The sequence below is a fragment of the Amaranthus tricolor genome, chromosome 16, assembly GCF_026212465.1.
Source record: "Amaranthus tricolor cultivar Red isolate AtriRed21 chromosome 16, ASM2621246v1, whole genome shotgun sequence".
Lineage (NCBI taxonomy): Eukaryota > Viridiplantae > Streptophyta > Magnoliopsida > Caryophyllales > Amaranthaceae > Amaranthus > Amaranthus tricolor.
Genome location: NC_080062.1, coordinates 3,667,978 through 3,694,795, shown reverse-complemented (window position 1 = coordinate 3,694,795; position 26,818 = coordinate 3,667,978). Strand labels below are relative to the sequence as shown.

The window sequence follows — 26,818 nt, the reverse complement described above, 5'->3', positions numbered from 1 at the left end:
TGTCTGAGAGGGTTCCTATTAGTTGTAATTTGTTGATAATACTTTGAGAAGTACAAAACCTTTTGATGAAACTATAGGATTCAACCAAATTCTTTATTCTATTCTTTTTTCACCATACACACTAATTAGTGAATAAGCAAGTCTAAGCCTCTAAATGTTAACCAACCCTTTCTCAACCAAACTATGCCATTAATTTGCAAATCAATAATTTTCCTAAAGTGATAACAGGTAGTTAGTGAGATCCTCTAAGGATTTGTATGAGGAGCCACCTTCCTTTAGAGAAAGAGTTGCCTTTTCTTTCAAAGCTTTGATTCTGTTTCTCAATGCTGCACCTTCTTCTTCCACCAACAGTTTTTTGACTGCCCTCTCTATTTCTTCACTTTTCAAACCCTTTTCTAGCTGCAACCCAATTTTCCAGTTATCACATACATGCCTCATGTTCATAGTCTGATCAGCAAAACAGGGTAGGCAAAGCATTGGAACCCCTTCACTGATACTCTCCATAATTGAATTCCATCCACAATGTGTCCAGAAACCTCCTACAGCAGGGTGTGCCAAAACCTCTTGCTGTGGTGCCCAGTTGACTATATGTCCCCTTTGACCTATCATGTCCAAGTAACCATTTGGCAAAGGGAGTGGGTTATTTTCATTTGATCCTTCAATCAGTCCATGTCGAACAACCCATAGGAAAGCCTGCTTGCTGTTAGCTAATCCTCTGGCAATCTCGATGAAATCAGCTTTGCTTACTGCTGCGATGCTTCCAAAACTAACATAGAGTACTGAATGGGGTGCTTGTTTGTTAAGCCATGAAATAGAAGTTTGATCTTGTGCCCATATGTTCACCGGAGATTGTTGCGAGTATTTGTGTATTGGGCCTATTGGAAATATAGGAATGGAAAGGACTTGCCGAACTCTAGTTATATAGGCATCTTCAAGTTCTTCAAATGTGTTCCAGATGATTCCTTGTGAAGTGTTGGTCTCCTTTACTGTATCAGCCAATAGGTCTTGCCCTGCCTCTGGAGGTAGGTCTTTGACTTTGAGGGGTGGAAGCTCCGGCACTAGCTCATCAAATTTAGTTTCTGAAATTGAAGTTGTATTCTTGGTTCAGCAGGTAATATAGTTATTAAAAGAAATAAATGCAATAGAGGAGAGACTGCTGCTATATTTGTTCTTGTTGATTTTGCGATTTAATTCGAATATACTCTTACAAGAAGATACCCTGATACCCATGAAAGAATTTTTACCTTGCTAAACATTTTATAGTGATGGTGCTCTTGGTATCAGGAGATAAGTAGCATTGTTTTTTAAATGAAAAAGTTTTGAAATATAAATGCCAGTGTTTTTTAATCTCGAGTGAGTTGCGTCTCTCTGTGGATCTGACTAGGGATAGGAATACTGGAATAGTTAGAGACGTCAGATCCATATTTTAGACTAATAATAGTTTCTTGAGTTGCCTTCTTGCCCTAGTGTCTAGTTGTTTCTTACCCGGCTTACCCGCTTCATTTTGTTTATTACTCATCGTTTTTTTTGTACACCTAGTTTTTGCTTGTGCTGTTTTTTCTGCAAATAGCTGTACTTGAGACCTTCTTTATGCAGGGCTCTTACTGTTTGGGGTAAAATTGACCGTATTCCTCTAGTCCTCCTTGTGAAGGGAGTATGGTATGGATTGTCCGTCACCATCCTTCATCTAGACCCTGCTTTCAAGCAGGATATTGGATATGATGATATATATGTTAGAATCTTGTACATGTTAGGCGTTGATTTTGTTTCAGGTGTTTTATTGGGTTTATGTTATCTACTCACAATATAATGGTCCTAGCTGCTTGAGTAATTGATATGAACTAATGTTTTCTAATTGTGATTGATTGATTGATTTTGCAAGTAACATTTGAGGCAAAACTTTACCCATCTTTGTGCTTGTGGCAAAATAGTCTGATTTTGGAATTTTGTTATGAACAAGTTGAAAGATAAAATCCAGTAAAGGTTGCTAACAAGATTCTTTTGAGGGTTTCCAAACAAAAAATATATCAAAAACTATGGGAAATTCAATGGTAGTAATATACTTCCTTTGGATTTTAATTGTTGCTACAGTTCTTGTAACAACTATTATTCATCAACTGATTGTATTCGGCATATATTTCCCTATGTATAATGTAAAACATAGTCAAGTGAGATCTTGTTTGATTCATCTTGATGTATATTTTCATAATATTAAGTTTTTAGAATTTTATATTATATAAAATTAAAGATATTAAATATTAAAATTATGCATTGAATAGCGTGCAAAACAGAAATGTAGAACTATTAAAAACCGGAGGAAGTATTACCTTGCAGAGGGTAGTAGCCTTTGTCTCTTAATGACGGCAAGGAATGATACACAAAATAGGCAGACATACTAGTACTTCTCAGTGTGATCCTAGGCAGTTTGAGTCTACTGGAAACAGATCCTGCGAATGACCACATAGGATCTGCAATAAGGCAAGCAATAGGTTCCTGGTCTTTGGCAGCTTTACACAAAATCTGTGACAAGCAATTGTAGAATGGTGTTAAACAGTTTGTGTTGAGGACGGATAGGACGGTCGAATAATCGTTTGGAGCAGGTGTGGCGTTTGCAGGCAAGCCATCTTCCAGGAAGTGGAAGGTGAAAAGAGGAAAGTTATTGGGATCGGGAGAGTTGTATCGGGTTTGGACGATGGTGATTAAAAAGCCTTTTTTCTGGAGGAGATTTGCTAGATGAAACATTGGTATAGCATGGCCTTGAAGTGGTAGAGGGAATAGTAGTAACCTGACCCCCATGTTTTCTTGCTGCATCTGTCTTCTTTGTGTAGGAAAAATTTAGATGGTAAAATAGTGAATGGATTTATTTGAAGAGGAAGATGAGTGAATATGTAGAATGAATATTGTTCTTCATTGCACAAAAAATTGATTACATCAATGGGTATTTATAGTGCAAGTTTACTAAAATATCTTAGATATTTTTAATTTTTTAATTACTTTTCTAGGATCTTCCATTATATTATCTTAGATATTTTTATTTTTTAATTCTTTAGTTTAGATATTTTTATATTTAATTAAAATCCTAGATTTTTCTAGATTATTTTAACACTTTGAAGCTTTAGTTTGGTATCTGGGGACGAAATAAACTATAAAATAAGCTTTTTAAACAAAAATTCCCTAAAATAAGCTTATTCTGGTTCAAGCCTAAGGTCCGATTTGTTTGAAAGAAAAGAAAATTATTTTGTTCGCTGTTAGTAACAACGAACAAAGAGGGACAATGTCATAACGTTTAAAGGGACAAAAAAATAATAAATAGTTGTTATCAACAGCAAATAAGCTTGTTTTTATTTTTTTGTTCCTTTAAAACGTTAAGACGTTGTTCTTCTTTGTTCGCTGTTACTAACAATGAACAAACCCTAACCCTAGGCTCGGACATGAAGACGTTTATTTTAGGAATTAAAATTTTCCAAAATTTATTTTGGGAATTTTTTATAAAAAAGCTTATTTTATTCGATGTTAGTCTGGGGACTGAGACTGGGACATATACGACGTCCTTTTCTGTTTTGATCATGTTTTGTAGAATTGGGGTTGTAAATGCCCACTGTTATAAAAGGATATTTCCTCAGTTCTTCTTAATTTGCACTCCTTTCTATTTTAATTTGTCTTATTCATTTTGCACTCTTTCTTTTTATGACAATGACCCCATTTTATTTCTTTAAATTTCATCCATAAAAATCTTTTTCCATCATAACCACTCATTCCTATCGTCCATTTGTTTTTTGTCTTATTCACTAATAAATTTTACTTTCTATTAAATTTCACCCAAATTAAAATGGATGCATTCTCATAGGGATAGAGGGAGTATATTATATTATTAACTATTGAGGATGCTTTTCAGTTTATTATTAATTCTGCTTTAGCATTCCGCCCATTGGAATGAGATGGGAAAGAATTAAATTGAATGAGCCACCATGCCACCATATTTGAGCTATAGCACTATAGTACTGCTGATGTGCATCAATAAATATTAATGTTGTTATTGGTCCAGTGGTTTTTGTTGGTCTTTTCAATTAGTACTTGACCTCTCATACAAGTATCTAATTTGCTTTTGTGTATCAGATCAATATTTCTTTCACAAATTGTCGTGAGTTCTACTTGGGCCGATTCATTATATTTTTTTAAAAATATTATAAGTAAGTATTAGGAATGATATAAGTAGACATTTACGATATTGAAAATAGACATTAAGAATATGGTAAGTAAACATTAAGAATAATGTAAGTAGGCATTAAGAATACGGTAAGTAGACATTGAATTTTAATGGGTTAGGCTTGAGATACGTTTCTCAAAGAGACGGTCTCTCAAGAGATTAGCTGTATTTCTTTATTAAAGCCTTAGAAAATATATATTAGTTTATTATAAGAAAAGTTAAGATTATTAAATAAAAAACTCCATATGATATTTGTTTTGAAAAATTTAATTGATTAGAAAAAAATTTAGAACCTTTGATCTATTGGGTCTAACTAAACTCGACCAAATCGAAAACCACTCGACTTCAAGATGATTGGACTGAAATTGACTCAACTAAAATTAACCTAATTGATCGATTTGATAGGTCAAAATATGTTCAAAACTTGCTTAGAATATACATGCTTGGGACCTTAGGTATCTTGTGAGTTGTGACCATAAGTTAGCAGACATTGGTACATGTTTCTAGTGAACTAATGTTTAAAAATGAGAACTTAGGGGCATGCTTGGTGAACTCGACTATCATGCAATTTTTTTTACAGAGCCGTTTTTAAAAATTTTGGAGTATTATGCAAAATTTTTATTTTACGTCTTATTTATAGTAAATATATATTTATTTTATTAATAAACTTATTATATTTTTTGATTAATTTTTTCATATATGGGAGAAAGGCGTGGCATTTGGGTTATTATTACTATAAGATAACATTGTGGATTATGTATTTCTAATAGTCTTGATCTCTTCTTCTCAAGCTTTTATTAGGTTTGCTGTGACTCTGAAGGAAGGTCTTATATTTTAGCAAGGCTGAAACGCCAATAGTATAGTTTATTTATCAATCGTAAGATGGAGGCTTAAGTTAATCACAAATTATTGTAAGATGCAGGCTGAATAACCCAACTAATAAATTATCAACATATAGACTCTTTGTTTTGAGGTCATCTTACCGAGAGAAAGTCTCACGAGTGTAGCTCTAATTTAATAATACATTTCAAAAATAACCCAAATGGGGTAAGAAATAGAAAGGGCTTGAATTAGATGAAAGATCAAGGCCTCTCATCTTCTTTCCTTGTTTCGAGAAAGCTGATACGTGGAACTTATTACTAGCTATGTTACTGGTACTCGTGTCCAATTTTGGCACTTAGACGCTTCATTTTAGGCGTAAAATTGAATATTTAGACGTATCCGGCGCTTGGACACGTATCAGTATCCAACATCAGTACCCGAGTCCAAGTTTCATAGATTACGAGTCTAGCATATTAGTGAGTTTCATCTCTTAGGTTTTCAGCTCTACAGAATGATAAAATATGATCAGTCAGCTGATCTAATGCTCTATATGAAGACCCTCCTTCCATTAGACTACTGTGTGCTTTCTCTTTCAGAGCTCCTACCCTTTCTCTTAGCTCTTCACCTTCTTTTTCCACCATCAGTCTATGGATCACCCTCTCTATTTCTCGTCTTTCCGTCTTTTTCTCCAACTGCAACCCAATCTTCCAAACATCACTCACAACTCTTGCATTGACCTTTTGATCCCCAAAAAATGGAAAGCAAATCATTGGTACCCCTTCAGAAATACTCTCAATAATCGAATTCCAACCCGAGTGTGTCCAAAATCCTCCAACACTCGGATGGGCCAAAACCTCACGCTGCGGTGCCCATGTTACAATATAACCTCTTCCGCTCACTTCCGTGATAAAATCTTTGGGAAGTTCGTGATCACTTGTATCTGAACCGTTGATCAACTTAGGTTGAACCACCCATAAGAAGGGATGTTTGCTTTGGGCAAGTCCCCAAGCTGTCTCTAAAAACTGTTCTTTGGTTATAGTTGCAAGTGTCCCAAAGCTCACATATAATACAGATTTTGGTGCTTGTGTGTTTAGCCATGTGATGGAGCTATGATCTTGATCGAGGATTCCCCCCATGCTAGTTGGAGAGTACTCGTGCAAGGGGCCGATTGGAAAGATGGGGGCATTCGAAAGACTTCTGCTATATTGATCAAGAATCGACCCTTCAAGTTCCTTGAATGTGTTACAGATGATTCCTTGACGATAACTCTTGCTTTCTTCAACTGTAACAGCTATTGCATCATGATTTTCTGTTGGAAGATCTTTCACTTTTAGTGGTGGAATCTCCAAAACTTCTGCTTCTTGTTCGTTCTCTGAGAAATACAGGCACTTGAGAATTAATGAAAGGAAAGATATGTAGAGTTGTAGTTTATACTTGCTCATTCAATTTTTCTTGCATTAATTAGGGGGGCTTAGTTCAAAGGCATGCTTGAAATGGTAGGGAATACCTTATCAAAGGATAACAATTCTGTCTCCTCTTTCTCCTTCAACCACCACCACCATCACCTCTTGTGAATTATCTCCCTCTTTTTCATTAGATTTGCATAAAAGAGAAAGAAAATAATTTTTAAGAAAGTGGTTATAAATGAACAGAGAGAATAAATTGTGTAGATGAAATTAGAAGGGAGTTAAATTATATAGATGAGATTAAAAAGTGGTGGGTTATTATCCAAAAATAAAAGTGATGCAAATTAAGTGGGACGGATTAAAATGAAAAATATTGCAAATTCAATAAAACAAGGGAGTATCTCGTATTCCCTTTGATATGTTACTCCTTATACCTTATACAAACATGCCCTTAAAGAAAGAATTCATGTGCGCTTGTTCAATTGTTTGTATGGCTCATTGTCTTGTATGCTTTTCTAAAAAAAATGTTTGGCTAATACTTTTAAATAAAAACCAAAACCTAATAAGTAGCTTTTTTATTGGTTTTTAAATTTTTACCCTTTTGATTCATTTTTTCTCTAATCAATGACCAACAACAGACTTGATGACTTGATATCAACCTGAGTTTGGAACCGAACCGACTTCAAAATGAATTTAAAATAATGTAAAAATCAATGTAGACACAAGAACCGATTTTCAACCGACCCAAAACACATGACTCGAAATTGACCCGATGACCTGAATGATTATTTCTAGTTTTAATTTGTCATTTGTCAAAATGACGCATTGTTGTTTTAATTTGTTTTGGTTTATCCATCACAGCATCACCCTTTATTGTTTGGATTAAGGTTTTGTTATTGTTATATTATATACAATTTACACTACAAAGCTAGGAAGTATTGAAATTGGTCTAACCTTGAAGGGAGAAGTACCCTTTTTGCCTTAAAAGTGGTAGTGATTCATACATAACAAAAGCCAATAACCCACCAGTTCTGATACCAAGCCTTGGGAGATCAAATTCATCAGCAATCGCCGCTACAAAATCCCACAATGGATCCGATATCAAGCAAGCAACCGACTCCTCCGCACTGGAAGCATCCCTTAAAATCCTACCCAACGAATCTCGAAAAGGTACCATAAACCTCTTATTCAGTAAAGCTACCTTCTCCCAAGGATCTGAAGCAAGAACTTCAGCACTCCATAGTGTTTCATCAATGTAGTGGAATGTGAAGTTGGGGAATGCATCTGGATCTGGTGAATGGAGTCGAGTTTGGATTAAAGTGACGGAAAATCCCTTAGAATAGAGGGCGTTTCCGATGTGAAGCATCGGAGTTATGTGCCCGACAAGCGGCTGTGGATACAGCACGACTCTGCAGCCCAGCTTGTTCACTTGGTTAGCCATTGTTAGTTTCTTTTTGGTTTCTGGATCAGTTCTGGTAGATTTTTATGGTCTCTTTTATTGAGTAGGGTGTTAGTAAAATAGTTTATTATGTAATTTTAGTTTATTTTAATATAAATAGAGGGTTGAATGGTCAAATTATTTGATATTAGCATTTGGTAAATTAATTGGTTGAAATAACTTATTATTATGAATAAGCTGATGTTGAACAAGCTTCTTATAATAGCGGGTTTAAAATCAATTAGTCAAATCAATCAATAAAATCAACTGGTCAAATCAACTAATATATTCAGCTATCAACTATCAAATATCAATTGTTTGTCAAATATTGTTGTGTAAATGTTAATGGAATGAGAGGATCCAATAAGTGATAAAACTATTCTTTATTGTGAAATGTGAAGTTGTAGAAGTCTTGAACAAATTTTGTTAGTCTATTGGATTTGATGCATTTGCTTGCGTGTTACATTTGGTTTCTTCAGCAATATTGAACTTTTGTGTTTGTTTGTGTTTGTAGAAGTCTGGCACATGAACTTATCTCAGCTTTGAAGACTGGTGCTTTTTGGCTTATTCTTTTGGGCCTTTTGTATTGTTATGTGTACATAACGTTATCGTAATAAAATAATAATAATGAGAATGAATTTTATTTATAGTTTGCAATGTATTGTGCTGTGTGTGTCATTCAAATGGTAATAAAGTTGTAATTTTTTTTTATAATTTCACTTCCATTTAATATTAGTAATGAGTTGGAATGGATTTTATAAAGGAAATAATATAATATGAGTAGCATATATGATCATAAATATTGTCAAGTAGTACTTTCAACTACAACAAGAATATTTCATTACCTTAATTTTCATTTCCAATAAATGGCTCCCACCTAAGGTGGAGTTTGGGAGATCAGATGTATACAACTTTAAAATTACTTTTATTAGTACTAATATAATATAGGTAATATTTTTAATTAATTTTTAATAGCAAACATTATGGAGTATTATATTTTTTATATTATGTTTTCATAATATATTATATTTTCTCCCTTTAGTACCAAAACATTATATTGTTAGCAAATAATTGTTGATATCAATAGACCAAAATGAAGCAAAGTCCTTGGGAAACTACAAAAGATTAAGCTCATAATGAAGAAGATAAATGATTCAAAATGACAAAATATGAGCAACTAAACTCTCCAAAGCTTGGTAAGATGATCCACCTTTAGCTACACATAAACTTGCTTGATCTTTCAAAATTATTGCCCTTTTTCTCATTTCTTTGCCTTCAGTCTCTACCATTAGCCTTCTAATTCCCTTCTCTATATCTTGTCGATTTGAATCATGCTCGAATCGCAACCCTACCCTCCAAACATCAGTCACATATCTTGCATTATTCATCTGATCACCAAAGAATGGTAGACAAATCATGGGCACACCTTGACAAATACTTTCTAATACTGAATTCCATCCACAATGAGTCCAGAATCCGCAAATTGCAGGATGACCTAACACCTCTTCTTGTGGGGCCCATTCTACTATCCTGCTTCGATCCATGACCATCTCTATGAATCCATCTGGCAATGGCACAGACCCATCTAGGCCGCGGACTAATCCTGGCCTAATAACCCACAAAAATGATTGTATGCTAAGGGCTAATCCCCAAGCAATCTCATTAAACTGAGTCTGATCAATAGCAGCTATACTTCCAAAGCTTACATAAAGCACAGATTTAGGTGGCAGGCTATTTAGCCATGGAATGCAACTCTGGTCTTCGGCTAACAAGCTACTCGACGAGGCCTTAACCTGTTTTTGAAATGGCCCGATTGCGAAAACAGGAATGTTGAAATGTTGACGAACTAATGATAAGGAAGAACCTTCAAGTTCTTGCAATGTGTTAAAGATTAGGCCTTTAGAAGCTTTGGAAGTTTCCATTAGCATATTAGCCATGGCATCGTTTAGTTCAGGATGACGAGTGTAGTTTCTAGGAATATCCTTCACTTTTAGAGGTGGAAGCTCTGGTACTGGCTCTTCAAGTTGAGTGCCTGAGACAGGACAATAACAACAATTAAATATAGGGGCGGCTGGTGAGAGAGTTGGGCAGCATAGACACCAGCAAGGGCACGGGCATGGGCGCGGGCGTGGGCATGGGCGCGGGCGTGGGCATGGACGAAGTCATAAGAAGGGTGGGTAGGGACCCGACCCATCCTGCGGACTATTTAATTTTTAAAGTTTAGCCCTTGGAATTTTTTTTATTATATCATCATCATATTCGTACTTGATGTATCATGCTCATAAAAACTCTGATTAAGATTTGGGGACATATAGAAGATGGTAATCATACTCATAAAAAGCATGCGGTCAAAGAGTTACTCAGCTCGAGAAGCAATTGGTGGGTTAATAGTAATGGACGCATTGATATTAGAGTTAGAACTTCAAGCTAGTCTTCTTAGTAGTAACTTTTTAGTAGTAATTTTATTCTATATATTTTCGATCTTCTAAAATTTTATTTTTTGCTTTATCCTTACACAAATTCTTAAGAGACTATCTTTGATTGAGTCGGCCCATAAAGAAAAATATAGAGTAAAAGTAAGTATTAAACTTTAAAGAACTGGGCTGAGAGACGTCTCTCAGAGAAACAGTCTCTCTGGAAACTAGCTGTTATCCTTAAGTATGGGTTTACAAAGAATTAAGTGGATAGAGTGGGTCAGTACGGTGCGAACGCTCAAAATTTTCTAGTTGAGTTATTGTAACACTTGTTTTTAATTCTAACTACTTCTTCCATTTCATTAAGTTTATTTTACTTTCTTTTTATCTAAAACTCTCACATTCTAAAAGATTGGGAGCAAATTCAAAGAAATAAATCGAGCATTTTACTTCAGGAGTGTCCTAGTTACATTACCTAATTTCATTTTGAGGAAGAACTTCATAGTTTCTATATAAATAATTGTTCTTGCACCATATTGAGTTCAAATTCACTCCTCTATTGCATTAATTTCATCATCGTTTTAAAAATAGTTAAAATTGAAAATTTGAAAATAATTTTTTAAACTTTGTCATTCTCAAATTCTTTATTTATAATTTTCTAATTAAAATCAACAACAATAAGATATATGAACACTAAGATCTATAAATATTATCTAATTTGAAATAACCTCTTAACCCTTCTCATTTTCAAACGCAATTTAACTGTTGTTAATGGTATTAATGTGGTACCTACAACAGTAAAACAAATGTCATATACTCCCTAGTGTCCCATTGAATGTTGTAGCAGAGACTAGAAAGATCTATGAACATGACATGTGATGTATATAGGATCAACTAACTAGGCAGAGGTAGTTGACAAGTAACAGTCCATGAAGGGAGCTTGAATGAGGTTGGGACCAAACTCAAATTAAATAGAGTATTCCCAAGTTATTTAAGGACCCAAGGAACATCATCAAGTTTTGTGAACCATTTTCGTTTCCCTTTTTCTTGATAGTAACAGGTAATGATGTTGATGCCCAAAATATATTTTCTTTGCTTAATAATCTCTATTTTTAATATCATCTTTAATATTTATTTGCTCCTAACATATCGATGTCGAAAGAGAAGGTAGAGCTGTGGTGTTTTAGGGGTGAGGTTGTGGTGGTTCAGATCACTGAGTATGCTTAGAGCAAATACATTGTAAATGTTGGATTAATAGAAAATTATCCAACAGTAAAATTATTCATAGTAAATGGACGAAAGATTTAATTATTTTCACTAATTTTTCCATAGAATTTGGTTTAAAAAGTACTTGCATGTCCTAATAATTTTTGTACAAAGGAGAAATTTATTTTGAAATTCAAGTTAAAAAGACATGTGTGTGAGGAGAAAAAAAGAAATTGAGCTATTTTTGTGAGAGCCCATCTCTATCTCTCCGTGAGACGACTTTAATATAAAGTGTTCATATGCAAATAATTGTATTAGTTCGACTATTCAATCCATGTATGGAGAAAGTTTTACGGTGAGACTCTCTCAGATAAAAATTTATGAGAGGAGTTAAATGAAATTAAAATTACATAATTATGACCAAAGAAAAAATTATAGCAAATTTATAGCAACAAAGCAAAAAGAGTTGATTAGACTATCTAAGATGGAAAGACTATCTCCTTTGCTTAACCTACCCTTCACCAAACACTACTATACCAATAAATATCTAACCAAATGACAGTCATTAAAATATCCATTTTGCTCTAATCTACATTTTAAACACCCATTAATTAAACAAGCAAGATATGGGGATAAACTTATTCAAACTACTCTTTACCGAACATTCTTCATCACCTCAAAAACATGTCTAGTCATATTCTAACTTATAGTGTGATAATTGCATAAAATTGTCAGAAAATCTATCATCTTTCACCTCCTTTTGGCAAAAATATTGGCAATAATAAAGTTTTAGCATATTAATGACCGTTAGCTAGAGCTGTTGGTTGGTTTGATCAGCTAAAAGTACACGCTAAAACGTAGAAAGATTTTAGAGAATACCTTGAGCAGATAAGTAACCCTTATCTCTAAACTGAGGTAAGTATGTGAAAGCCATAAAAGACGATGGATTATTAGTCCTTAACACGATCCTCGAAAGATCAAGGGTATCAGCAACAGCTTGTGTGAAGTACCAAATCACATCTGTTATCAGGCAAGCAACCGATGCATCCTCCATTACTCGTGCTAAACGATCTCTAAAAGGCGCTGCACAGTTTCTGTTCAGTTTGTGCAGAAGAAGTGTAAGATCTTCAGTAGAAGTTTCACTTTCTGTCAAGTTATCAGGCAGAGAATGGAAGGCAAAATGGGGGTAATTGGCAGGATTCGGAGAGTTGAAATATGTATGAATGATGGAAATTTCGAACCCTTTTGAGTAAAGTATGGTTGCTAGCTGAAGCATCGGAGTCTGATGGCCCTGCAGAGGCAAAGGGAAGAGCACTAATCTTCGTCGAGCCATGTTCTGTTGCAATACAGGTAGTCTGGATTGTTGTAGGTTGTGTGCAGGAACAAATCTATCAGGATAAAGATGCCGCCTTTCTTTTAACGCTTGCATCAGTTTTCCAGGACCACAGCTTCTTATTTTCTGATTGTGGACCTAAATTTATAGTGTGACATTGAAAGAAGTGATTGAAAATATATACATTTGACCTTTCTGTATCTCGTCTAGGCAGAATCCCACTTGGCGTTGGAGTAATTACATGTTGATGAGTAGTTAACAATAGTAGGGATTATGAGAGTTGTTGACTAAAGGATGTAGTTTTGCTAAGGTTGAGAGTGTTGATGTCAAAATGCTTTTGTGAACATCATCATCGTTATTATACTTACTATATCACGCTCATGGAAGCTATGATCAAGGTCTATGTTATTTGGATTCTTTATTTTGCTTCACGTACCTGTGTCTAATCCTTAATGCTCGGACATTGATATGGCATTTAGACACTTCATTTTGGGCAAAAAATTGAATATTTAGACATAACCAACACTTGGGCACATTTCAGTATCCGACATCAGTATCCGAGTTCAAGTAACATAAATCAGGGTATAGAGAGAGATGAAAGATGGAAGACTATACTTTTGTTAAATAAGATCAAGAGGTTGCGGCCAGTGGACCCTAAACGTAAATTAAATTTTAATTATTGCACATTAGAAAAATTAGTACATAGAAAACAACATTTCACTAGTTTGAAAGTCATTTAAAGTGAACAAATGTCAATGGACAGAGTGTAACAAGATAAATCACTTTATTCATGTGAGTAAAAACATTATGCAAAATGATAATAAATTGGAAACTAAAATTTCCAAACATCGCATTTAGTTGTTTTTAAAGCATTGGAACGTTCCAAACTTCGCTTAAATATTCCATTTCATTTTGGTAATGTCCCCACCACTTTCTTTAATTCTTATTCATACATTTTTTTTTTTATGTTTTACTCTTTTTGATCATATCCACACAATGTTAATGTCTCCACCACTTTCTTAATCTTTGTGTCATTTGTCCTTGTATCAATTTCATGGGGACGGGCACCATGGGTTTATATTTAATTCACCCCTTATTATTGCCATGTATGAATAGGGCATATGCAGCATCAATTTAGGCTTTTGATTGAGTTAATTCCTGAACAGTAAAGTATTAATGTGGTGAAAGCACAAATGATAAGATAAGATTACATAATGAACTAGGTACTTTGGGCAATGTCATTTTTTGTCCTGATAAATCTGATTCAAATTTCTTCCTAATTATTCTCACACAACACAACAACAAAGCTAGAGCCTTAATCTCAAAAGCTTGAAGTCGACTACACACTAACACGCACTTTTATGATTAAATATTGATTGAACACTACAAACAAATTGAACAATGTTTCATGTTCGCATGATCCTAAAATCGACAATTATTCGAGATGGAAACTACAAATAGATCAAACTAAACACAACAAATTTGTTACGGTTCGTGTGTTTGTTATCATCAAAATCAAAGATCCAACAAATCAAAATGAAAAAATGTGGGAAACTAAACCTTCCAAGGATGTGAAAGAAGATCCACCTGCTGCAATACTAAGACTTGCCTTTTGTTTCAAATATGCCAATATATGTCTCATTTCTATGCCTTCTTTCTCCACCATTATCCTTTTGGTTGCCATCTCTATGTCTTCTCTTTTTAACCCATTTTCAAATCTTAACCCCACCTTCCAAACATCACTTACATATCTAGCATTAACCATTTGATCACCAAAACAAGGTAGACAAAGCATCGGAACACCTTCACAAATACTTTCCAAAGTCGAATTCCATCCACTATGAGTCAGAAATCCACCAATAGCAGGATGGGATAGAACCTCGTCTTGTGGGGCCCACATGACAATCCGGCCTTGCTTTGCTATCGTCTCCAAGAACCCATTTGGAAGTGGAGCTGGCCCATCTGATCCACGGACCAACCCAGGCCTAATGGCCCATAAAAATGGTTGCTTGCTATTGGCTAAGCCCCAAGCAATCTCAACAAAGTCTGCTTCATCAACTGAAGCTATACTTCCAAAGCTTATGTATAACACTGACTTGGGTGCATGACAATCGAGCCAGGAAATACAATCGCGTTCATGGGCTAATAGGCTACTCGAAAAGGGTCGAGCCTGTTTATGAAAAGGGCCTATTGCAAAGACGGGAATTTGAAGGTCCTGCCTTAGCGTTGCGAGTGCAGGACCTTCGAGTTCCTCAAACGAATTGAATATGACTCCTCTTGAGGCCTTGGTTTTTTCTATCATGTCGCGGACTAATTCATAAGTCGCTTCTAAATCGCATGTTCCAAGTATGGGAATGTCTTTCATCTTTAAAGGTGGAAGCTCTGGTATTAGGCGTTCCAACCGATCTCCTAAGAAAGTGTACAATGAACAAGAAAATTAGGTACACAAAGGGAATATTTTCTATCTATATCTTCTAAGGATCATCAGCTAACAGTGTTTACCAATAGTTCCTAATTAATATGTATTCATATTGTTGACTTTCAGCAATCTATACAGATGAAGGCCCTCACCGAAGAGCTCCTTTGAGTAGAAACGTGGATGCAACACATGTTTTTCTCATGTGTTACATAATATTTTATTTGGAAAAGAGATGTATGCGATTTAGACTCGTAACATGAGTTTTGATGACATGTTAAAAATTCAATTTCAATTGATCTATTGGTATAAAATGGACATGTTGTTTGGGTCAAAATTAGATCTGGTAAAAGTTGATCCGACCTGCTAACATGACTTTAACCTAATCCGAAATAAGTGGGTTTGGATTAAAATTTTTGACCCATTTAATTAAATGGGTCGATTTGACCTAATTTGTTTATCAAATGGGTTAGGATGAGAAAAAAATTTTAAACTTTAAACAAACCAGTTGTATAACGATTTAAATTAACGAGTAAATTCCGAGTTAAATCATGAAGTATGACATGAACTTAATTCTTTTAATATCTTTCTATTTTTCATAATAAATACAACAAAACAACTCATAAACGAAAAGTTTAAAATTGAGGCCGAAAACATAATTTGTAGTCAATGTTGAAACCCTAAAATGAAAAAAAAAAAAAAAAAAAAAAAGGTTAAGTGGGTCGAAACCAGGTGGACATGGTCTGTGTAGATTAAGGTTGTGATTTTCAATCCAACTAACTAAACAGGTTAGGTTTGGATTAAGGAGCTTCTAACTGATTTATATATGACATGAATTCGAACAGACTCAACCTGATCTATTTGGCAGATCTGGTCAAAACATAACATGAAAAAAAAAAATTATACCATCAGAGGGCCAACTCCGTAAAATCATAAGTGATTTTGGCCATATGTAAGATCAACAAGTCTCATATGAGACCGTCTTACCGTGAGACGAGCCCATACAATTTACTTATTAGTAATAAAACATTAAAAAACAATGAAATTTGATTTGTATAGGGCAGCAATTTTTTTTAGAGCTTAGACTAATCCAATTGATGTAGTCTCATGATAAGACGGTCTCAATAAAGAATCACTAATTCTTTATTGAGGCCGTCTCACCGTGAGACGACTTCAATTGGGTAAACCCAAACTGTTTAAAAATAAATATCCACTTCATGTACATGTTGAAATTCAATTTTTTATGTTTTTTTTGTATTTTTTACTAATGGGCTGCTTGTATGGGCCCGTCTCACAGTGAGACGGTCTCAAACAAGACTTTCTGATTCGCAAATTCTTGTATGAGACGGTCTCACCGTGAGACATGTTTTAATTTGAGTTAAATAGCCCAATAATAGAAAAAATTTTAGCTTATGAACTTCTTGGTTTGAGATCGTGTCACTGCGAAACGGTCTCATTTATTTGTGTTGGATTGAGGATAACCAACATAATTTAGATTCATGTCAAACTTAGATTCATGTCATTTTCTTAACAGAAATCTCTATTGTGACTCTTTCTTAAACGTCCACACATTATACAAACTCAACAAATGTAGCCATGAATTGGTAGAGATAAGAATAGCATAAGGTACACAAAATAAAATATGAATACAGCTAGTATCTTGAAAGAGAGACACGTATCTCAAGCCCAATCTAGTAATGATCAATGCCTACTTATTATATTTTTAATGTCTAATTACATTATCCTTAATGCTTACTTACCGTATTCTTAATGCCTACTTAAAATATTTTAAAAAAATATATAATAGACCGGCCTAATTAAAGTTGGTATCTCAAAAAAATCGTCTCTCACAAAAATTTGAGATATGAATTAGTGTCTTTCAATACACTTGAAAAATAACGCATATAGAGATTGAGATTACTACCGAAAATAAATGATAATAAAATCAAAAGAATGAACTAAAATAAAAGGTATGGTAAATTAAAAAAAAAAGAAATAATAAATCTACCATTGTTATTTTATATCAGCTAGAGAGACGTATATTAAATTCAGCCCATTAAAGATTAATGTCTACTTACCGTATTTTTAATGCCTACTTACATTATCCTTAATGCTTATCTACCGCATCTTTAATGCCTACTTTCAACATCTTAAATATATACTTAGATCATTATTAATGCTTACTTATAATATTTTAAAAGATATATGACGCAATTAGAGATAGTCTCTCAAAGAGACTATCTCTCCAAAAAATTTTGTAATTTTATATTATAAATATAAACATAAAAACGTTTTGATCAGATCTAGCAGTACACTGCTATATTTTTAAATAGAAGTATAGCAAAAGGTAACATAAAATATCATATTGATACATAATCACATCTATTGGGCAAAAACTACAATTCTTACTGTTTAATTCAATTTGCACTTTAATTTTTTTTATTGACTTTTAATTTTTTTGTAAGCTATATTTTTTAGGGAAATTTGCAAAGAAACACTTTTTAAAACCCCTTTTTTGTAAAAAAAAACACCTTTTTAAATATTTTTTTGTAAAAAACACTTTTTAAGAGACTTTTTTTTAAAATAGACACCTTAATTCAATTTTCGGTGGCGTTTGTGTAATTTTCGGAGTTGACTATGCCTGTTGACCTCCAAAAATTTAAAAAGATTAATTTTTTTTATATTTTTATTATTATAGTTTTTTTTTAATTTATTATTATTATTATTATTATTATTATTATTATTATTATTATTATTATTATTATTATTATTATTATTGTTATTTTATATTTTTTTACTTTTTATTATTATTATTATTATTATTATTATTATTATTATTATTTTTTTTTTTTTTTTTTTTTTTTTTTAATTTTATTTAAATAATAATAAAAATAAAAATTAAAAAAAATAATATTAATAATAAAAATAAAAATAAAAATAAAAAAAATTTAAAAAATTTTTTTTTAAAAAAAAAAAAAAAAAAAATAATAATAATAATAATAATAATAATAAGTAAAAAAAATAAAAAATAACAATAATAAAAAAAATATAATAATAATAATAATAAAAAGAAAAATTAAAAAAAAATTAATAATAATAATAATAATAATAATAATAATTAAAATATTAAAAATAAATAATAATAATAAAAATAAAATAATATAAAAAAAATTAATCTTTTTAAATTTTTGGAGGTCAACAGGAATAGTCAACGCCGGAAATTACACCAAAGCCACCGGAAATTGAATTAAGGTGTCTATTTTAAAAAAAAGTCTCTTAAAAGGTGTTTTTTTAGAAAAAAAATTATAAAAAGTGTTTCTTTACAAAAAAAAAAAGGGGTTTTAAAAAGTGTTTCTTTGCAAATTTCCCTAATAATAATAATAATAATAATAATAAACATAAAAATAAAAAAATAATAATTTTTTAAAAAATTTTTTAAAATTTTTCATTTTATTATTATTTTTTTATTTTTCCTTTTGTTTTTATTTTTATTTTATTTTTAATTATTATTATTATTATTATTATTATTTTAAATTTTAATTTTATTATTATTATTATTATTATTATTATTATTATTATTATTATTATTATTATTATTAATGTTATTTTATATTTCTTATACTTTTTATTTTTCTTATTATTATTAATTTTTTTAAAATTTTTTTAAAATTTTTTTTATTTTTGTTTTTATTTTTATTTTTATTATTAATATTAATTTTTTTTTAATTTTAATTTTTATTATTATTTTAAAAAAAAGTTTAAAAAAAATTAATAATAATAATAATAATAATAATAATAATAATATTATTAATAATATTAATAATAATAATAATAATAATAATAATAATAAAATCAAAAATAAAAAAAATAATAATAATAAAAATTTAAAATAAAATAAAAATAAAAACAAATGGAAAAATAAAAAAATATTAATAATAAAAAATAATGAAAAACATATTTTTTAAAAAATTTTAAAAAAAATTATTATTTTTTCATTTTTGTTTTTATTATTATTATTATTATTATTATTATTATTTATTTTTTTTAATTTTTTTAAATAATAACAAAAATAAAAAATTTTTAAAAAAATAATATTAATAATAAAAATAAAAATAAAAAAAAATAAAGTCAATGCCGGAAAGTTGACAAATGGCATAGTCAACGCCGGAAAGTTGATAAAAGTCACCGGAAACTGATTTAAGGTGTTTTTTTAAAAAAATGTTTTTTAAAAGGTGTTTTTTTTACAAAAAAAATTATAAAAGGTGTTTCTTTACAAAAAAAGAGGTTTTAAAAGGTGTTTCTTTGCAAATTTTCTTATTTTTTATAATAGACATTACTTTTCTTGTAATCTCTCCATACAACTAGCTTAAATAATTACCTTTAACGAATATGTCAAGAACCAAAAGCTTAACCCTAATGATTGAAAATTAAAATATGCTATATACTCTAATACGCCTCCTCGCACGAGAACTCTCTAAGCTAAAAGCGTGGATGTAACACAGATTCTCAATCCTCATACATAATGCTAAATATTATTCTACTTTAAATGAAGGTAGTTGATATTCAAACTTGTTACCTCTTATCACACTGACTCCTGATACCATGTAAAGTAACCAAGTCAACCAAAAATTAAACTTATAATTAATGCCCAGAAGCCAGAATATATTAAAAAAAAACCCAATAATACTAGCCACTCAAATACCTGATAACACCCCTTAAAACCTCAAAAATCATATACATAACATTACCAAGTGACTAAACAAGGACATACCTTTAGAAGAGAGGTACCCCTTATCTCGAAAAACCGACATATAAACAAAAGCAACAAAACTAGATGGATTACTAGTGCGCAACACAAGCCTAGGAAGCATAAACTCATCAGCAACACCTTGTGTAAAATGCCACATAGCATCACTAATCAAGCAAGCAACACCCCCAATTTCAGACACTATTTGAGCCAATACTTCCCTAAAAGGCCCCACGCATTTCTCATTTAGCTCATTCAAAAGCCCTATAACATCTGCAATAGAAGCTTTAGAGTCTAATAAAGTCTTAGGAATAGGGTGAAAACGAAAAAAAGGGTGATTATTAGGATTAGGAGCATTGAAATGAGTATGGATGATTGATATTTTGAAGCCTTTTGAGTGTAATATGTTTGCTAGTTGAAGCATAGGAGTTTGGTGTCCTTGTAATGGTAATGGGAATAGGACTAATCTTTTGCTCATCTTCTCTGGTGTTTTGGGTTTTTTGGTTTGATGTGAAAATGAGAACACAAGTTTGGGACTTATTTTGTGGTAGATTTTTATGGTCCTAGAATAAAACTTAATATATCTCCTTTATTTTGATGGGCGAAAGATTTGTATTTTTTTCCTCCAATCTTGTTAAATTGTATATTAGATGGGTTTATAATATATTATGGCTTTAACTATCAACTTAAACTTTTGATTGATTGGTTTCTTGATATGTTATTAGAAGACAATGCAAGGTGATGGAAGGGTTACAGATTCGATTTTCGCCCACCTCTCGTTTTAAGTGGAATATTTGGTACCAGGTATAAAGAAGGCATGTGTTGTATAGCGTGAAGGGGCGTGATAGATTATATAGAATATGATGTGCTTAAGCTTTTAATTAAATTGGTTTCTTGATATGGTATTAGAAGACAAGGTAATAGAAGGGTCACAGGTTAGAATCACATCCATCTCTCGTTTAAGGTGGAATATTTAGCACCATGTATGAAGAAGCATGTGTTGCATAGTGTGAAAGGGTGTTATAGAATATATAGTATATCTTACGGTTTGAACTTTTGATTAAGTTAGTTTCTTGATAAGATATTAGAAGACAAGGTAATAAAAAGGTCACAAGTTCGATTCTCGTGTCCCTTTGATTTTATATTGAATATTTAGTATCATATACGAAGAGGGCATATGTTGCATAGAGTGAAGGAGCATCATAAAATATATAGCATATCCAAGTTTAAATTTTTAATTAATTTGATTTCTTAACTTATGCACTTTTTTATCCGTGAAGTTGCTGAAAATATTAAATTACTATTAGGAGTCAATAAAAAATAACGTATGTACTGATTTCTGGTTTATCACCAAGTTTTGGTGTATATTATTTCTGTGTTACTTTCATTCATCTGTAATGTTAATAATATATACAAGATTTCTAAGATAACTACTCCTAAACTGCTCCTAAATAACTACCTAAGTAACTGCTATATTGCCTCATCAACCGTTATACTAAATAACCGCTATACGTATACATGTAACCGCAATACACAATCTAACACCCCCCCTCAAGTTGGATCGTAGGGTCACCAACACCCAACTTGCATAAAACTTCTTCAAAGAACTGAGTTTCAACCGCTTTAGTAAGGATGTCTGCCAGCTGATCTTTTGACTTTACATGTGGAATCTTGATTACTTGGGCTTCTAATTTCTCCTTAATGAAATGTCTGTCGACTTCTACATGTTTTGTGCGATCATGTTGAACTGGGTTTTCTGAAATGTTGATAGCCGCTTGATTATCACAGTATAGCTCACAACTCCTCGTAGGGGTAAACCCTAGTTCAATTAATAACTTTCTCAGCAAAACTTCTATGATTCCCTTTGCTACACCTCTGAATTCAGCTTTTGTACTAGACATAGCAACCACCTTTTGTTTCTTGCTCCTCCACGTGACTAGATTTCCTCCTAATAGCGTAAAGTAGCCTGACGTTGACTTCCTATCGTCTCTGTCTCCTGCCAAGTCTGCGTCTGTATATGCCACAAGATCAAGGTGGCCATTCTTCTGATATAAGATTCCCTTTCCAGGGCATCCTTTGAGGTACTTGAGAATCCTATAAATTGCGTCCATGTGCTGAACCTGTGGTCTGTGCATGAATCGGCTGACTACTCCTACTGCAAATGCAATATCAGGCCTTGTGTGAGCTAAGTAGATTAAATTTCCTACCATGCGTTGATACTGCATTCGATCAGCCAGTTTCCCTCCCTCAATCATCTATAGTCCATGGTTCATCATCATTGGTGTCTCAACGGGCTTGCAATCCAGCATCCCTGTTTCAGCTAACAGGTCTAAAACATACTTCCTTGGGATATGAAAATTCTTTTATTTGATCTAAGAACTTCAATCCCTAGAAAATACTTCAGTCTACCCAGGTTTTTCATTTCAAATTCTTGAAATAGTTTTCCCTTCAGATTTGCAATTTCGTCTCTATCATCTCCGGTAATGATCATGTCATCGACATGAATTATCAGGCATGTTGTTCTGCCTCCTCTTCGTTTAAGAAACAAGGTGTGATCTAAATTGCTTTACCTGTAACCAAATTTCTTCATTGCAGAGGTAAATCTTCCAAACCATGCTCTAGGGGATTGTTTCAACCCATACAAAGCCTTTCTCAATCTGCACCCCTCATTCTCTGAGAACCTTGATGTAAACCCTGGTGGGGCTTCCATGTACACTTCCTCCTGTAGCTCTCCATGCAGAAATGCATTTTTCACATCAAATTGATGAAGGGGCCAGTCTAAGTTTGCTGCAATGCTGAACAGAACTCGAATTGTATCAAGCTTAGCAACTGGAGAAAAGGTTTCTGAGTAATCAACTCCATATGTCTGAGTGTACCCTTTCGCCACCAGTCGAGCCTTGTACCTTTCAATCGTGTCATCTGACTTGTACTTGATCGTGAATATCCATCTACATCCGACCACTTTCTTGTTATTTGGTAAGATGCATTTTTCCCATGTGCCATTCTTATTAAGAGCGTTAATCTCTTCCTCCATCGCCTTTCTCCAATGTGCAGACATTAGGGCTTCTTCGACTGTGGTTGGGCTCTTGGTTGTATCTAAAGTTACCTTAAATGCTAAGGCACTCTATGACAAATTTCCTGATCCGGACGACTAATCAATAGAATATCTCGAACGTTGTGCTTCATACTCAGGATCATATCTTCTTGGAGGGACCCCTCGAGTGGAGCGAGGAGGTAACATATATGATGTATCATGACCCCTTGTTTCAACTGTGTCTGTGGCAATTTCCTCACTTGTTTCAACTATGTCTATGGCAATTTCCTCAGTCAAAGTATCAACTATCACATTATCACTATTAGTGCTTGTTGAAACAATGTTATCAAGGGCTGTATGACTTACCTGATGGTCAGACAGGATTGGTAGTGGTAGAGGAGTGGACAGAATATCTTGGTGAGGTGTCTCTGTAGCATTGTCAACTTGATCTTTTGGGTCAAGGTTGGGCACCCACGGACTAACTAGCCAACTGAGATCGTCGTCGTCATGATACTTCTCCCCCTGACGGCAAAGATGGTGATAGTAGTACTCGTGCTCGATGAACTCGCAATCCATATAAACTTTTCTAGTCGAGGGATCATAGCACCGATAACCCTTTTGATTGCGACCATATCCAATAAGAACACATTTCAATGCTCTCGGTTCAAATTTGTTTCGTACCCTTGCTGGACAATGAACGAATATTGTGCACCCAAATATACGAGGAGGTAGAATATTCGTAGAGGGTATAAGGAAGTGGGTTGGGAGGGTGGCTAGAGGTGTGTGGTATTGGAGACTCTAAGTGGGAAGTCTATTGGTAATGTAATTGGCAGTAGCGATAGCTTCCGGCCAAAGATGAGTGGGAACACGAGAGTCAAGCATAATAGCACGGGTCATCTCAAGAAGTGTACGATTTTTCCGTTTCGCCACGCCATTTTGTTGGGTTGTGTTAGGACAAGATGTTTGATGTATGAGGCCTTTTTGTTTATAGAATAGGTCCATGTTAGAATTGATATATTCTCTACCATTGTCGGTTCGGAGCATGCGGGGTTGGTTTTGAAATTGGGTACAGATCATATTATAGAACTCAACGAACACATGAAAAACTTCAGATTTCTATCTAAGGAAATAAATCCAACTCATGCGGGTACAATCATTAATAAATGTAACAAAGTAAGAAAAACCATGTAGTCCTACAACTGGAGCAGGGCCCCACACATCAGAATGAACAAGCATAAAGGGCACATCAACTTTATTCAAGCTATTAGAATACGAATGTTTGTGACTCTTTGCAAGAATACATGTTTCACACTTAAACGCAGGTTTTAACCCTACAAAATTAGGAAAAAGTTTTTCTAAATACCCTACAGATGGATGTCCCAGACGTCGATGCCATAGTTGTCTTTCCTCTAGCCCGCGAACAAGTGTCGCTTTGCCTTTTTGAGTCTCCTCTTCCAAGTAATACAGTTCATCTCTCTCAATACCACGCCCAATGATTTTTCCTGTCTGAACATCCTGCACAATACAATAACCGGGTTTCATGAGAACCGTACAGTCAAGATCTCTCGTAAGTTGACTCACTGACAATAATTTATGTGACAAGTCAGGTACAAATAAACAATTTTTTAAAGTGGGGTTTTTTGTAAAAGAAATAGTGCCGGCTCGTCTCACTTTAATCCCTTCCCCATTCACGGTTTTAATGATGTCTTTCCTAGGTATGTCATGAGTCAAAAAATCAATCGGGTCAAATGACATTGTATCGGTAGCACCACAATCAAAGATCCAACCCTCCTTAAAATAAGATGAAACATTAAAAGAGGATGAAAAATTTTGGTTTGGGAGCAAGGGTACACGTGACCCCCTTCCCCTTTTTAAAACCCCTACTGCTTCCCTATTTAAAGGCTGCAGAGGGAGCCTTTCCTCCTCACTCCCCCCTTCTAACCCTACTGCTGCGCCGTTTGAGAAGGAGAGAGAAATTCCCTCTTTGCTTCTTCTGGTACCTTCTTCGTCTGGTTCCTTCATGGCTTCTCTGGTACGTTCTTGCCTTTTCCTTTCAGCTTCATCTATAGATGCATGTCCCTCAGTACTCCATCCCATTGCTACTTGTCCGGTCCGATTTTGCTCCAGAAAACGTGCTGGTTTTCTTTCCCCCCTCTTTTTTTCATCTGGCCACCATTTCGGGTAGCCTACAAGTTTAAAACACTCGTTCTTTGTATGTCTTGTGCCTCCACAGTGGGTGCATTTGAGGTGAGGTTTGTCATCCTCACGTCGGTAAATCCTTCCTTTTGCCGAGAAAACTCCACCGGAGCCCGGTGATTCCACATTTAATGAGGGCTCCGTTTTCATGATTCCACGCCTTAATATTTCTCTTCTTATACTTGCATAGGCCTCCTCCACTGTAGGAAGTGGGTCTAAAAGTAAGAGGTCACGTCTATCCTTGTCGAACGTCTGATGGATTCCTGCTAAGAATTGGTATAATCGATTTTTTTGGATTAATTGACTGTAAACGATGATGTCGTCTGGATCTTTCATTGGGTTTGGTTGCCTTCTGTCGATTTCTTTCCATAGCATGATTAGCTTGCTATAATATGTTTCAATTGTGTCGGTTCCTTGTTGTATTTTGTTGGTTTTGACTGTCAGATCGAATATTTGCAGGCCATCTCTCCCACTACTGTAAAGAGTTTCAATCCCTTGCCACAAAGCTTTGGCTGTTGGGAAATCGAGATACTGATTCATTAAGTCAGAATCTATATTCTCTAAAATCCATGAGATAACAATCGAGTCACGTTTGATCCACTGGCTGTACGATGGGTCGTTTGTGGAAGGCGGGTCGTCAATGATGTGATTGAGACGATCTCGTCCACTAATGGCTAAGTGCATCAGCCTAGACCATTTTGTGTAATTCTGGTTTGTTAATTTCTCTGAGATGGAGAGGGTATGGGTGTTGGTTACGGTTTCAGTGGGCGGTTGGTTGGAGTTTAACTGTTTGAACAGTTGCAACAATTGCCCTATTGTGACCGATTGGTCTGGTGTTATGACAGTTCTTGATTCGTCTGCCATTTTTGGGTTTTAGGTAGGTTAACGGTATATGATGAAGCTGCAAAAACGATTCAGAATCATTGCCGCTCTGATACCATGATTTTTGGTTTATCACCAAGTTTTGGTGTATATTATTTCTGTGTTACTTTCATTCATCTGTAATGTAAATAATATATACAAGATTTCTAAGATAACTACTCCTAAACTGCTCCTAAATAACTACCTAAGTAACTGCCATATTGCCCCATCAACCGTTATACTAAATACCGCTATATGTATAAATGTAACCGCAATACACAATCTAACATGTACAATTGCGAAAGCTCCAAATTGTAGTGTAGGTCCGAACCTTTAAATAACAATTTGCATAATAAAATGAAGTTGATTCTTTTCATTTTGTATTATTTTATATTTTAATTTATCTGTAGTATTTTTATTTTTTACAATGGTCTTACTTTTATTTTTTTTAATATCAATGAAAATCGTTTTCTTCTCCATTTTAATTACTTATTTTTATATTTTGTCTCATTCGCCATTTAATTTATCTTTTTATTAAATTTCATCTATTTTTTAACTGGTGTAAAATGAGACAAATAAAGATGTAGTGTTTATATATTACTGCTATAAGGTACCATTGGGGTTATTTTTTGAGATAAAGTACCAATTGGATTTGGGTTATTAACTTATTATAAAAGGTTGATGTTACGGTCCTCCTCTATCAACATCACATTTTTAATTTTTAGCGCTAATTAGTTT

The 26,818-nt window shown here is 33.6% G+C and overlaps 5 protein-coding genes across 5 annotated transcripts; all 5 read right to left on the bottom strand.

Moving 5' to 3' along the window:
• On the bottom strand, positions 1-3,062 carry LOC130802986 (UDP-glycosyltransferase 76C2-like). The gene is made up of 2 exons (XM_057667125.1): positions 2,328-3,062; positions 1-1,079 (listed from the first exon to the last, which is right to left on the bottom strand). The coding sequence occupies exons 1-2, from the start codon at positions 2,809-2,811 to the stop codon at positions 214-216; spliced, it is 1,350 nt and encodes a 449-aa protein (XP_057523108.1). The 5' UTR covers positions 2,812-3,062; the 3' UTR covers positions 1-213.
• Positions 3,063-5,034: 1,972 nt separating this feature from the next.
• On the bottom strand, positions 5,035-8,008 carry LOC130802984 (UDP-glycosyltransferase 76B1-like). Its single transcript, XM_057667124.1, has 2 exons — positions 7,390-8,008; positions 5,035-6,401 (listed from the first exon to the last, which is right to left on the bottom strand). Exons 1-2 carry the CDS (start codon positions 7,874-7,876, stop codon positions 5,503-5,505), a joined length of 1,386 nt encoding a protein of 461 aa, XP_057523107.1. The 5' UTR covers positions 7,877-8,008; the 3' UTR covers positions 5,035-5,502.
• A 922-nt stretch (positions 8,009-8,930) lies between these two features.
• LOC130802983 (UDP-glycosyltransferase 76B1-like) lies at positions 8,931-13,210 on the bottom strand. The gene is made up of 2 exons (XM_057667123.1): positions 12,373-13,210; positions 8,931-9,905 (listed from the first exon to the last, which is right to left on the bottom strand). Exons 1-2 carry the CDS (start codon positions 12,920-12,922, stop codon positions 9,028-9,030), a joined length of 1,428 nt encoding a protein of 475 aa, XP_057523106.1. The 5' UTR covers positions 12,923-13,210; the 3' UTR covers positions 8,931-9,027.
• Positions 13,211-14,036: 826 nt separating this feature from the next.
• Positions 14,037-21,186, bottom strand: LOC130802987 (UDP-glycosyltransferase 76B1-like). The gene is made up of 2 exons (XM_057667126.1): positions 20,014-21,186; positions 14,037-15,235 (listed from the first exon to the last, which is right to left on the bottom strand). The coding sequence occupies exons 1-2, from the start codon at positions 20,465-20,467 to the stop codon at positions 14,358-14,360; spliced, it is 1,332 nt and encodes a 443-aa protein (XP_057523109.1). The 5' UTR covers positions 20,468-21,186; the 3' UTR covers positions 14,037-14,357.
• A 2,635-nt stretch (positions 21,187-23,821) lies between these two features.
• LOC130802433 (uncharacterized) lies at positions 23,822-26,083 on the bottom strand. Its single transcript, XM_057666453.1, has 3 exons — positions 24,695-26,083; positions 24,221-24,538; positions 23,822-24,139 (listed from the first exon to the last, which is right to left on the bottom strand). The coding sequence occupies exons 1-3, from the start codon at positions 26,081-26,083 to the stop codon at positions 23,822-23,824; spliced, it is 2,025 nt and encodes a 674-aa protein (XP_057522436.1).
• Positions 26,084-26,818: the final 735 nt, after the last annotated feature.

Excerpts from the sequence above, each read along its gene's own strand:
- LOC130802433 (XM_057666453.1), bottom strand. The coding sequence starts at position 26,083 with ATGGCAGACGAATCAAGAACTGTCATAACACCAGACCAATCGGTCACA. Across the intron at positions 24,539-24,694 it reads TGAATGGGGAAGGGATTAAA|GATGTTCAGACAGGAAAAAT; the intron begins GTGAGACGAGCC and ends TGTATTGTGCAG. Across the intron at positions 24,140-24,220 it reads TGTGGGGCCCTGCTCCAGTT|AAATCTGAAGTTTTTCATGT; the intron begins GTAGGACTACAT and ends TTCCTTAGATAG.
- LOC130802986 (XM_057667125.1), bottom strand. The coding sequence starts at position 2,811 with ATGCAGCAAGAAAACATGGGGGTCAGGTTACTACTATTCCCTCTACCA. Across the intron at positions 1,080-2,327 it reads AGGCTACTACCCTCTGCAAG|AAACTAAATTTGATGAGCTA; the intron begins GTAATACTTCCT and ends CTTCAATTTCAG.
- LOC130802984 (XM_057667124.1), bottom strand. The coding sequence starts at position 7,876 with ATGGCTAACCAAGTGAACAAGCTGGGCTGCAGAGTCGTGCTGTATCCA. Across the intron at positions 6,402-7,389 it reads AGGGTACTTCTCCCTTCAAG|AGAACGAACAAGAAGCAGAA; the intron begins GTTAGACCAATT and ends TGTATTTCTCAG.
- LOC130802987 (XM_057667126.1), bottom strand. The coding sequence starts at position 20,467 with ATGAGCAAAAGATTAGTCCTATTCCCATTACCATTACAAGGACACCAA. Across the intron at positions 15,236-20,013 it reads GGGGTACCTCTCTTCTAAAG|GAGATCGGTTGGAACGCCTA; the intron begins GTATGTCCTTGT and ends ACACTTTCTTAG.
- LOC130802983 (XM_057667123.1), bottom strand. The coding sequence starts at position 12,922 with ATGCAAGCGTTAAAAGAAAGGCGGCATCTTTATCCTGATAGATTTGTT. Across the intron at positions 9,906-12,372 it reads GGGTTACTTATCTGCTCAAG|GCACTCAACTTGAAGAGCCA; the intron begins GTATTCTCTAAA and ends GTCCTGTCTCAG.